Source organism: Tenrec ecaudatus, chromosome 13 (genome assembly GCF_050624435.1).
Source record: "Tenrec ecaudatus isolate mTenEca1 chromosome 13, mTenEca1.hap1, whole genome shotgun sequence".
In the NCBI taxonomy this organism is placed as follows: Eukaryota; Metazoa; Chordata; class Mammalia; order Afrosoricida; family Tenrecidae; genus Tenrec; species Tenrec ecaudatus.
Genome location: NC_134542.1, coordinates 37,659,567 through 37,671,593, shown reverse-complemented (window position 1 = coordinate 37,671,593; position 12,027 = coordinate 37,659,567). Strand labels below are relative to the sequence as shown.

General features: G+C 45.3%; 1 protein-coding gene across 3 annotated transcripts in view; it reads left to right on the top strand.

Moving 5' to 3' along the window:
* CASP10 (caspase 10) overlaps window positions 1-11,534 on the top strand; it is a 41,598-nt gene extending 30,064 nt beyond the window's left edge. For all 3 annotated transcript variants that reach the window (XM_075530003.1, XM_075530002.1, XM_075530004.1), the window contains 3 exons: window positions 2,958-3,066; window positions 3,875-4,382; window positions 7,186-11,534. In XM_075530003.1, coding sequence (XP_075386118.1) covers window positions 2,958-3,066; window positions 3,875-4,382; window positions 7,186-7,342 — 774 coding nt within the window. In that variant the 3' untranslated portion in view covers window positions 7,343-11,534. The remainder of the gene's footprint in view (window positions 1-2,957; window positions 3,067-3,874; window positions 4,383-7,185) is intronic.
* Window positions 11,535-12,027: the final 493 nt, after the last annotated feature.

The following is a 12,027-nucleotide window of genomic DNA, read 5'->3' as shown; positions in this document are numbered from 1 at the left end:
CTGTGCAGGGGATGCCACTGCCCTCGCAGCTGTTTCCTTTGTCAGCGGCTGAAGCCACTTCACTCTCTGTGTTTTCAGAGCATCATTTTAGTCACAGAGATGATTCCCTGAAGTCAACTCAGCTGATTTGTAATCTCAAATTGTTTCCAACAGCCTTGAAAAATAATTGCAAAGCATGTTGTTTTGTTGGTTTTGTCTTCCTTTGTTGTTTTGTTTGGATTAGCCTGCACGTCTATCTAGATAAGATAGTGAGATAATTTGGAGTCAAAAACAACGGCACCGGTGGTTCTGGGGAGACACGGGAGAAGGGGAGGTGGGAGAAAGGAAGAGGGGGTCAACCAACCCAGGGACAGGGGAACAACAAGTGAACTAAAATCAATGGAGAGAAGGGCATAGGATGCCTAGTGAGGCTTAATCAAGGACAATGTAACATCGAGGAATTACTACACCCGAATGAAGGAGGAGCATGATGGTGGAACAAGAGGGAAATGAAAGGAACTAGAGGAAAGAACCAGGAGGCAAAGGACATTTATAGAGGTCTAAATACAGGCATGTACATAGGTAAATGTATTTATATATAACGATAGGGAAATAGATCCATGTGCATATATTTATAGGTTTAGTATTAAGGTAGCAGATGGACATTGGGCCTCCACTCAAGTACTCCCTCAACACAAGAACACTTTGTTCTAATAATCTAGCATTCTTTCCGACATGATCACTGAAGACAAAATGGGTGCATAAGCAAATGTGAAGAAAGCTGATGATGCCTGGCTATCAAAATGTATAGTGTCTGGGGTCTAAAAGGCTTGAAGATAAACAATCAGCCATCTAGCTGAGAAGCAACAAAATCCACATGGAAGAAGCACACCAACCTGTGTGATCATGAGGTGTCTAAGACCCAGAACAAAATCATACCAATGTGAATGGGTCAGTGGGGCACGGAGAGGAGACCCAAAGCCCATCTGTAGACAAATGGACATCCCTTTACAGAAGGGTCACAAGGAAGAGATGAGCCAGCCAGGGTGTAGTATAGCACCGATGAAACATATAATTTTCTTATGATTCCTCGCCCCCCCCCCCACTATCATGACCTCAATTCTACCTTACAAATCAGACTAGACCAGAACATGTACACTGCTACAGATAAGCGCCAGGATAGATAAATCTCTCAGGACCAACAATAAGAAGAGATATTGGGAGGGGAAGGGGAAGGTTGGGGGAGAAAGGGAGAAATCGATCATAAGGATTGGCATATAACCCCCTCCCAGGGGCATGAACAACAGAAAAGTGGGTGAAGGGTGACAGAGGACGATGTAAGATATGAAAATAATAGTCTATAATTTATCAAGGGTTCGTGAGGGAGAGAGGGCAGGGGAGGGAGAGGGAAAATGAGGAGCCGATATCAAGGGCTCAAGTAGAAAGATACTGTTTTGAAAATGATAATGGCGACATATGTACAAATGTGCTTGGCATAATGGATGAATGTGTGGATTGTGATAGAGATGTAAGAGCCCCCAATGAAAGTATTCAATAATAAAAATAATTGCATATGTCTTAAAATTCGATGATGAGGTAGATTCCTTGGTGGCACAGTGGTCACGCTCTGGAAACGTTGACAATTAGATCTGCTCACCAACTTAAAGTGCTCACTTTAAAGTGCTAACCAACAATGGAAACTGCCAACCTCCAGCAGCTCCCCAGGAAGAAGGTGTGGCATTGAGATCGGAGCTCCATATCCAAAAGGGAAGTTCTGATCCAGTTTGGAGGGGATGGATGAGTTGGAATCAACTCCATGGTAATGGGTACTAGTGACTGTGTGAGTCCGGGTAGACTAGAGAAACAAATTCAGAGAGACACTCATGTGTATAAGAAAGAGATTTATGTACAAGAGCAATTGAACATTGAAAGAGCAGCCCAGCCCAGTCCAGATGAAGTGATAAGTCCGATATTAGCTCATATGTCTGATACCAATCTATAAAGTCCTCTTCAGACTCACGAAACACATTCAATGATGCCGAATGTAGAAGATCACAGGCTGGTGGGTAGACTCCTCCCCTACACTCTTAATCCTCAAATTGACAATTATATAACTACCACAGTGATGATTACATATTATTTTTAGATTCAAAAGTTACAAGAGAAGAGCCTCTGTTTTTAGTGGAATTGGGTCATTCCAGCATCTCTCGATCTAAAACCAACAAAGTCACCTACTATTGTTTTTCTCTTGTTTTGTAAAATCCTTAGGTACTTTCTTCACTCTGCTAGTCTGAAAAAGAAAACATTGAAATACAAGCCCCCAGTTGGCCAGTGGCGAAGCACATATTCTGCTTTTTACCTCTGGGGACCCCCGTTATTCAGTTATTTCATTTTATTTCATTTCATTTCATTCTGCATCTGGCATTCCACCTTCGCATCAATCGGTTAATTCCAAAGCAGGGCCTACATCTCCGGGATTGCCCATCTCTGGTCTTGGGCATGGCAGGAATCTCCAGGAGGAGCTCATGTGAACTGAGAGGATGGAAGTGATGGATTGTTTATGAAATAACCTCACCCTTTCTCCTGGGTCCTAGGGCTTAAAAAGTGCCGTTGAAATCATCTTCAGGGAATAGCTTAGCAGTAAAGTTGAGGACATGGAATGATCAGAATTGTTGGTCTCTCAATATGTGTGACTTTAGAAATAGCATGGCATATATGATAATTAGACAAAATTATCAAAACCTAGTTTTAAAAACTGGCATTAACAGGGAGCTCTATCTTGCTTTTGAAGCAGTTCATTAAAAACCTCTACCCCCCTAAAACAAGGATTCTCTCATATGTGGTTCCAGCTCTTTCTTTTTTAAGTGCTTTTTATTGTGAATCAGATGAAGGCTTCCAGAGAGATCATGGTTTTACATGCAACAATTCATACACATTCTGATTCAATTTGTCTCTTGGGTTCCACCTCACTTTTCCAGGAGGTCGAGATGTACAGGATGGATCGGAAACACAGAGGTTGCTGCGTCATTGTCAACAACCAAAAGTTTACCTCACTGCCAGATAGACCAGGGACTCAGAAGGATGCTGGTAAGAACATTGGCAACAGCTTGTCAAACGCCAGTTGGGGTTATAAATGTTTTTTTTCTTATTATTATCTTTATAGAAATCTTCTCTTTTATTTAGATGTTAGATAGGAGCAATATTATCTGCACCTCTTTTTAAAAAAGCCATTTTATTGGGGGCTCTTATGGCGCTTACAACAATCCATACATCAATTGTATCAAGCATGTTTGTACATTTGTTGCCATCATCATTTTCAAAACATTTTCTTGAGCCCTTTGTATCAGGTCCTCTTTTTTCCCTCCCTCCCCCACTCTCCCACTCTCATGAGCCCCTGATAAATTATTATTAATTTCATATCTCACATAGACTGCTGTCTCCCTTCACCCACATTTCTGTTGCTGTCCCCCTTGGTGGGAGAGGCTGCACCTCTTTTATAACAGTGGGGTGTCACCAGTCTGCTCCAGAATGGCTGTGTATGATGATGTGGTTTGGAGGTACGTGGCATTCTGGGTTGGGATGCAGAAATCCAGGCTTGACTCTGACTCTGCCCCTCATTAAGTTGATGACTGGGGACCAGTCACTGAGCCTTAGTGTCCTCACTTGTAAACTAGGAAGAAACTGACCTCTGCAGACTCTCGGGGTGGTTGCGTTAAGGGCCAATACAACGTGATTACAGCGTGGGTACTATAGAAAGGCTGGTTAGTTAGAAACATTCGTTGAGATTATGAAATTCAGAAGATTCAGAGCTCCAGGGTGTGGTATAATTTTTATCACAATGGACATGGTCTCATTCCGTCACTTCACCTCATTTCAATCCCCCCTTTCTTGACAGAGAGCCTGAGATTTGTGTTTCAGTGGCTTGGATTGGAAATCGAGGAATACAGTGATGTGACCAAAGGAGACCTCGAGGAGGCTCTTCAGAAAATGAAGACGCATCCGGGTCACGCTGATGGGGACTGCTTCGTGTGCTGTATCCTGACCCATGGGAAGTTCGGAGGGGTCTACTCTTCAGATGGGGCCCTCATTCCCATTCGCAAGATCATGTCTCACTTCACAGCCGAGCACTGCCCTTCTCTAGCTCACAAACCCAAACTCTTTTTCATCCAGGCCTGTCAAGGTGACGAGGTACAGCCTTCTGTATGCATCGAAGTAGATGCTCAGAATACAGAGCTTGTATCCTGTGCCCCCAGTGGGGTGAACCTGAAGGACAGTATTCCTGTTGAGGCGGATTTCCTGCTCGGCATGGCCACAGTCCCAGGCTACGTATCCTTTCGACACGTGAAGAATGGCAGCTGGTATATTCAGTCTCTGTGCAAGCATCTGAAGGACTTGGTCCCAAGGTTAGAGTTCTGAGTTGTTCCCCACATCTGTTCATCCATCCATCCATCCATCCACCCATCCACCCACCCATCTATCCATCCACTCACCCATCCACCTACCCACCCCTGCATCCCTCCCTCCTTCCCTCCCTCCCTCCTTCCCTCCCTCCCTCCTTTCCTCTCTCCTTTCATCCATCCACCCACCCACCTTTGCCTCCCTCCCTCCTTCTCTCCCTCCCTCTTTTCCTCTCTCCCTTCATCCATCCACCCACCCATCTATCCATCCATCCAGTCACCCCCCTCCCTCCCTCCATCCATCCACCCACCCATCCACCCACCCACCCGTGCCTCCCTCCCTCCTTCCCTCCCTCCCCCCTTTCCTCTCTTCCTTCATCCATCCACCCACCCATCTATCCATCCATCCAGTCACCCCCTCCCTCCCTCCCCCCCTCCCTCCATCTTGCGTTGACCATAAACATGTACCTGGGAAGGGAGATATAGTGAAAGGCAGTCCATGTCTTCCTGTGGCTCATAGCCTAGAGGGGCAAACAAATAAGATGGGTGGGTGGCCGATGCGCAATGTCAAGCATGGGCTTTCATGGAGCATGTAGCAGGAGATTCGATCAAGGGAGACTTCCTGACATGGGAAACAGACGTCGGGAGAAGGATGAACTGTGGGGAAGCAGCAGCGTGAACAAAGGCGGAGCCTTTTATTGACTTCTTCATCCATTCGCCACGCGATGTCAGTTCCTGAGCGTCCACTCTGTACCGTCTTCAGCTTCTCTAACGCTCTGTTCTGCTTGCTCGGGCAGTTCCCCTCTGCCTTCGCCGTTTACGTCTTCCTGGGCTCCCTGACAAAGGGGCCTCCCCTGAAGTTCTTCTCGGCCCTTCTTTAATCATTCCCTCTTCAGCCCCTCTTGGCAACTTCGGCTGTACTAACGGCCACTGGCACCTGCCTGGAAACACCTTCCAAATTGCCAGCTCTCAGCTGCCGCCTCGGAGCCCCGGGAGAACAGTGCTCCTGTTGCCTTCGACTTGCCTCCCCAACACCCGCGCCGTGACTGACAGTTAGTTGGGCTTGGTCATGCTTGCTGCCAGACCGTCACCTCATTCTGCAGGTCAGCCCAGCACATTACTCAATGCCGCCCCACCCACCTCTGTGACCTTTGTACTCCTTTCCGCCTCCCAGACTTCCGGTCCTCTTCTCAGTCTTCTCCAGGAGCTCTTCCTCCTGAACTCCCATTTCTGGTAACGGGCTTTTATGGGAATTCGGGAAGGAAGGTGTGAGTCACCTTTACGTTCTCCCTTTCGTTACAACCAGCGTCGTCAATGACAATTGTCGTGTAACTTCATGGCAATGCGACCCGTATTGCTGGCCTACCTTGTGCCTCGTGTTGACTGCACTGAGCGAGGCTCGGGGCCAGTTAGAGAGGTATGATCTTCTCTAGCTGAAGTTTATAATCCAGCAAGGGGAAGCGGGCGGATGTAAAATGGAAGCATATATTTAAATTAATAACTCCTGGTAGCCACACTTGTTGTGGGGCAGAGAGGCTCCTTGTAAAGGCTCCTTGGGGAGGTGGGACTGAGTGATGACAGGAGTGATGCCCCGGGACGGTCTGGGGACAAAGAAATAGCTCGTGTAAAGTGGGGTGCAGGGCCTGCGGACCCCGTGAAAAATCACAGTGATGATGATGACAAAGATAGCTATAACCGTAATCATGCTAAAACGTCGATTCATTGTATGTAGCAGCCAGTGTTCCAGGAACTTTACACGAATCACTCATTCAACCCCCGGAACAGTGTCTCTGAGATGGGAACTATTGTGGTCCTTCGTTTAGAGGTGAGGACACGCAGGCGCAGAGAAGGAAGCGATCTGCCCAAGACACAATGAGTGAATGGTGGAACCAGGATTCGAACTTGAGGGCTCTCTCTGGAGCGCATGGGTTGGTCCCAGTGATTTGCGTTCCCCACTTCCAGAACCTTCTGGTAAATATGACCCGTCCTCCAAGCGCAGGCCCAGGTGCCCCTTCCTCAGTGGAGGCTTCTTGTTTCTCTTCTGAACTCCTAACGGAGATTTCTTCCATGGTATTGCTCACGCCCGGCTGTGCATTGACCGTCACAATGTGTACATTCGATCCTTGGTAACTGTACCAAGCTGTATCCTAAGTGTTTTAGTTCATGAATTGTATCGTATTCATCTTTGTGACCCTCCCAATGGCAAGAATAGGGTAGACAATATTAATAGCAAGTTCTCTGTCTCTGTCTTTTCTGCCTATCTAGCTACCCACCTGTCTATTGGCTTGATGGAAGAGATGGAAAACAATTATAAGCCAATTTTCTTTATGGACAAAATGTCTTAAAATACAAGGTGTGATTATTTCTTTTTCTTTCTTATCCTTGTACTCGTCCAAGTCTCATAAATTTTTTTGAAATCATTTTATTGGGGGCTCGTACAAGAATTATCACAATCCGTACCTCCATGCATTGTGTCAAGCACATTTGTACATTTGTTGCCATCATCATTCTCAAAACATTTTCTTTCTACTTGAGCCCTTGGTATCAACTTCTCATTTTTTCTGGTCCTCTCCACCGCCCCCTCCTGTGATAATGTTTTTTTTAATCACCGAATGTAGCATGGGAAAAGGTGTTGTATGATTTAGTCTCTTCAGTGTCCGTTTCAAGAGAAGCCTTTTTGGCAGTGTTGGGGCACGAGAAAGACCCCAGGGAGACTCTCGTTTGGCATGTTAGAATGGGAAGGGGCCCCACGTTATAGGCATGCGGTGTCTGCCCCAGGGTTCAAAATATGCTTTTACTTTGTCTGTAGGCACGAAGACATCCTATCCATCCTCACTGCAGTCAACGATGATGTGAGCCGGCAAGCTGACCTCCACGGGAGACAGAAGCAGATGCCCCAGCCTGCCTTCACACTGCGCAAAAAACTAGTCTTCCCGGTGCCACAAGCAGCCCTTTCTTTACCGTAGAGTTGTCCTGGACTCTTAGACTGGAACGGAGGCTGTGCCTCCTAATCCCACTCAGCATAGTGAAGAAGGGCGGACTGACCTCGGCCTGCCACTCAACAGTCAAGTAATAGGAAATACTCTGTTTTCCAACACAGCCAGTTCTCCCCCACCGCTCTCTTTCTCTTTCTGGATATAGGACAACTTTCTTGATTGAAGCATTGAATTGTAGCAGCCCTGGCTTAAGTTGTAGGCTCTGGAGAAAAGCACTGTATGATTTCTTGCTTTGTTCATCTTTGGAATGAAACTTTGGACCAGGTAGATTCTAGGATTCTTTCTAGCCTGTAGGATCATTGGAAGTCAGAGCTGGCCCCATGGTAGTAGGTTTCTTTTTTTTTGGTCTACCTCTAACACGTACTGTAACTGGTTCTCTTTCCATCATAACCATCCATTGTGAGGGAGATGTTCAGAGAACAACATTTTTTTTCCTTTCCTGGGCTGCGTACAGGCTTGAATCTAGGAAGATGATGACTCAGAGCTAAAAGAAAAGCCACTCTGGGAATGGAGACTTTACAATCTGATGTCAGACTGTTGGTTATAACGTTTCCCTTGCTGGTGACAGAACATTCTGCTGTGTGGATTAAAGCCCAGAGGATAATTTACTCCCCTTTTCTGTTGAAAACTCAAGAGCCCTTTACTCAGGAGATACTGTGTCCGGACAAGACATTGTATTTTTCTTGACCGAGTGTTCTTGGGCTTGGGAGTTACACTGTGCAGACCTACAGCCAACCACCTACGCCTTGTCTCTAAAACACTTTGCTCCCCTGGCCCAAAGGCAGGAAAGAGGTGCTTCCCAGATGGACACTGTCACCTGGCTCCCTGCTCTCTTCTCTGACCCAAGGAATAACTGTCTGGCTCTGCCTTGGGGAGTGGGAAACTTTGATACTTTTTTGCATTAATCTTTTGAACATTTCATATACTTGACTTTCTTTAGTTTAATAACTGGAGATGTTTTTCCTTTTTCACTTCTGGAGCCATATTTTGAATTCTTAAAGGTTAGACCTGTGAGGGCAATGGGGATCCCTGTGGTGATGCAGGCCTGGGGAGGAGGAACACCTTGCTGCCGGTGCTCTGGCCGCTTTGTTTACAAGCATTCGTTTCCCACCAGGTGAACTGACAAGTCGTGAGACGTAACAGGTGCTATGAAGATCCATCCCCACAGAGATGCAAGGATGCCACGACTCTCGGATGTGCCTGCTTTTAAACCTACTTATGAGCCAGTCAAATTTGTCTTGAATTTCTTATGAGAAATTTTCCTGAGACCCCTTTTTGATGTCCCTAGTTTAAATAGAGCTTTCCTGAGTGAATGAGTCTAATACAGAGACCAGACTGATCTTCTAAAGCGGTTGCTCATACAAGTCAAGACTAAAGTTTTGGCCAGTGGGGTAGACGAGAATTTTCTTCCAGAATCACATGAAGTTCTTTGGCTTCTTTATCGACCAATGCACATGAAGGATGGCAGGAAGTAAGGAGAAGAGCAGACGGTCTGGAGACTGGAGTCTTCCTTTCTGTTTTCCTGCAATTTCCTTGCACGGAGGCACTAACTCAATGGACCCCATATTTTTTGGACCTTACCTGAAATGTAGAGAAAATATGATCTGTTGGGTGGATCAAGGTGAATATGTTGATATGTATCCCTGCAAACCTAAGGGGGTGTTAAGTGCATTTGAGGCAAATTGGGACATAGTAGACTCTTCTAGTATCAGCCAAGGATGTTTTCAGCGTTTGAATTTCTTTGGGTTTAATTCCAGGTGAATTTATTGTAGTACAGTCCCTAAAAACAAATAAACAACAAACAAACTCACTGCCCCCAAGTCAGTTCTGATCCATAGCAACCCTATACATAGAGAAGAACTGCCCCTGGGGGGGCGGGCGTTCTACAAATATAACTCTTTAGGGAAGTAGAAAATCTCATCTTTCTCCCATGGAGTGGCTGGTGGTTTCGAATGGCTGACCTTGCTAGCAGCCCCATGCACAACCACTACTCCATCAGGGTTCCAAGTGGGCAATGCAAGTGGTTGGCATGCTGATTGCTAACTGAAAGGTTGGAGGCTGAAATCTACCCAGAGGCTCCTTGGAAGAAAGGTGTGCTATCTATTTCTGGAAACTCTACCGTGGCACTCATGGGATTGCCATGAGTTTGAATCATCTTGCTGACAACTGTTTTGTTTTTAACTAATTAGAAACAAATCGACACTGGCAACATTAATGACGGCCTCTGAGTGAAGCGCTGCTAGCATCCCCCCTCCCCTGTTGTTCGTCAAGAAGGCCACCTCGCAGTTCTGAGTCCAGTTGAACTGTGGATGAGAATCTCCATCAGAAGTATTTGGGGCATGATGCAAAAGTCCCTCTGGTCTAGTTCATATTCCTTTTTTAGTGAGACATAATACTTGGGAAGATTCAGTTCTAGAACCAGGAAACTTAATGCAGGTTTCCCCCACCCTCAAGCTGCCTACAGGCAATTTCGGCACCACTGACCATTTATGGCTGCGAGTCAGAGAGGTCCGGACACCAATACATATCTCATCCTCGACTCATATTACTCCTGAAGCAGATGGGTGCACACTTGTTAGTGTGCCCTTACAGACCTGGAAAGCATTAGACCTGTTTGCACTGATGTGTGTGTGTGTGTAGTGAATTTAGAGTCTGGGAATAATCGGAGATGGTTTACTCATAGTTATTTGCAAGTGAATCATCATATCTTCAGAAGCAACCACCATTGGCTGCCCAGAAGTTATGAAACAAACGAGCAAATGAAGTTAGGTTTCCTTATAGTTTGCTTAGTTATGCCCAAATTACAAGAACTGAACCGCTGTGTTTTTTAAAGAAGTGTTTGATTGCTGCCCAGAAAATGAAATGCATACAAACATTTGATAAAGTATTATGCAAACATTACAGTTACTTAATACTGGCACTTCTGTTAAGGGTTGTTGGGTTGGTTCCAACTTATAGTACTCCTATGTAAACAGAACAAAATACTGCCAAGCTCTGACTATTAGTGTTTGTTAGTATTTGAGCTATCGGTCGCCACAGGACCTGACTTGCCTCTGCTTCAGGCACTCACCATGGTGATGGGCAGGTTTGATATAATGGGCTTCTCCTTAGCAATGCAGTAGATTCGGCCAATCTTCAGCAACAGGTACATGTGGGTACTGACCAATCAGGACAGACAAAGGCACAGAGGTGACTACAGTTGAATAGTAGCCTTTTGTCAACTATTGAGATCTCCGCTGAGGTAAATCAATTTAGAAAGCAATTCCTCATGCCATACACGATTCACAAGTTCTTCCAGGTCAGAAGTTTTCTGAGCCATGTAGTTAAGTTGTTGGCAACCTGGGTGTCTTGGACCCTGAGATGTTGTGGTCTTATTGTTAGGCTTTCTGTCAGGGTTGCTATGCATCAGAATCATCTCATGGGCAGTGAGTTGGGTGGACGAGTCTGTTTGTGAGGATGAGCCCCCCTACTCGAATTGCTGCGAATCCTTTATGGTGACAATCTCTGACACTAATGTGAGTGTACCTGGCTCTTCTGGATGACTGCTTCTGCTTTGAGCCATGCAACTTCAGTGCCCACATTCTGGGACCACAAAGAGTCATGAAAGTGACACTGAACTTTGAATTATACCGTGAATGTGTCAGTGGCCAGAAGGCCTCAGATTTATTGCCTGGTGCTAGTGATTCATCTTTTTGAAACCTGCTCCCATCCATTCTCTCCCCCTGACAGACTGACTCCATTGTCCTGCACTCAACTCAGCTCTCTCAGGGGAGGGAACTTACAACCACACATGGAGTCATGGATTTGGGAGCTTGAATGGACCCTAGTGATCTGTGGACCAGCTTGTCAAAGTCTCACAACTGTTGATAGAGGAGGAAGGAGCCTGTATCTCCTATTTGCAATTCTGCCCCTTACCACTGGTTCCATTGCCCCCTCACCCACAGCCTCCCTGCCCATTGGACTTAAACCTGCCTCCTTAGGATCACAGATGATCCAAAGCATACAAGTGTAACTACCTTCCAGTGAGGTATACATTGTTTGTGACAGGTATTTCATTTCTGCCCCTCCCCCCATTTTTGGTGGCTCTGGGTTTTGTTCAAAGTCTATACACTTTGTGATAAGAGTTGTATGAGCCCCCAATAAAATGATTAATTAAAAAGTCTATACATTCCTGTGAATGATGTGGTAAGAATGTAGGACACGTGCTTAGCTTTGAACAGAGACTAAACATCTGAAAACCATGCCTATTTGAGAAAGATAGTGGGGGCATGTGCAATTTACAGGAAGAAATACTTGGCAGTGCGACAACCATTCCCTAGCATAAGTGTTTCAAAAATGTGAATTTAAAAAGGTTTTTCTATAACATTTAAAAACGGATTCATTTTTACATTTTAAATTTAGAGTAGGCAATGTCTTTGCAATAATCAAAGATAAAACTGATAGAAAAGTATACAAGAAGAGACTTGCTTCTCTTTGTTCACTATGATGCCCAGTCCACCTCACTTCACCCCACAGATAAGGCCAGGATTTCTTACTGTATATGCAAATGTATGTTATATATACACCATATTTACATACTATACATTTTAAAATGGGTATTTTAAAATTTTTTCTAGATCATTTTATTGAAAGCTTGTACAGCTGTTGTCACAATC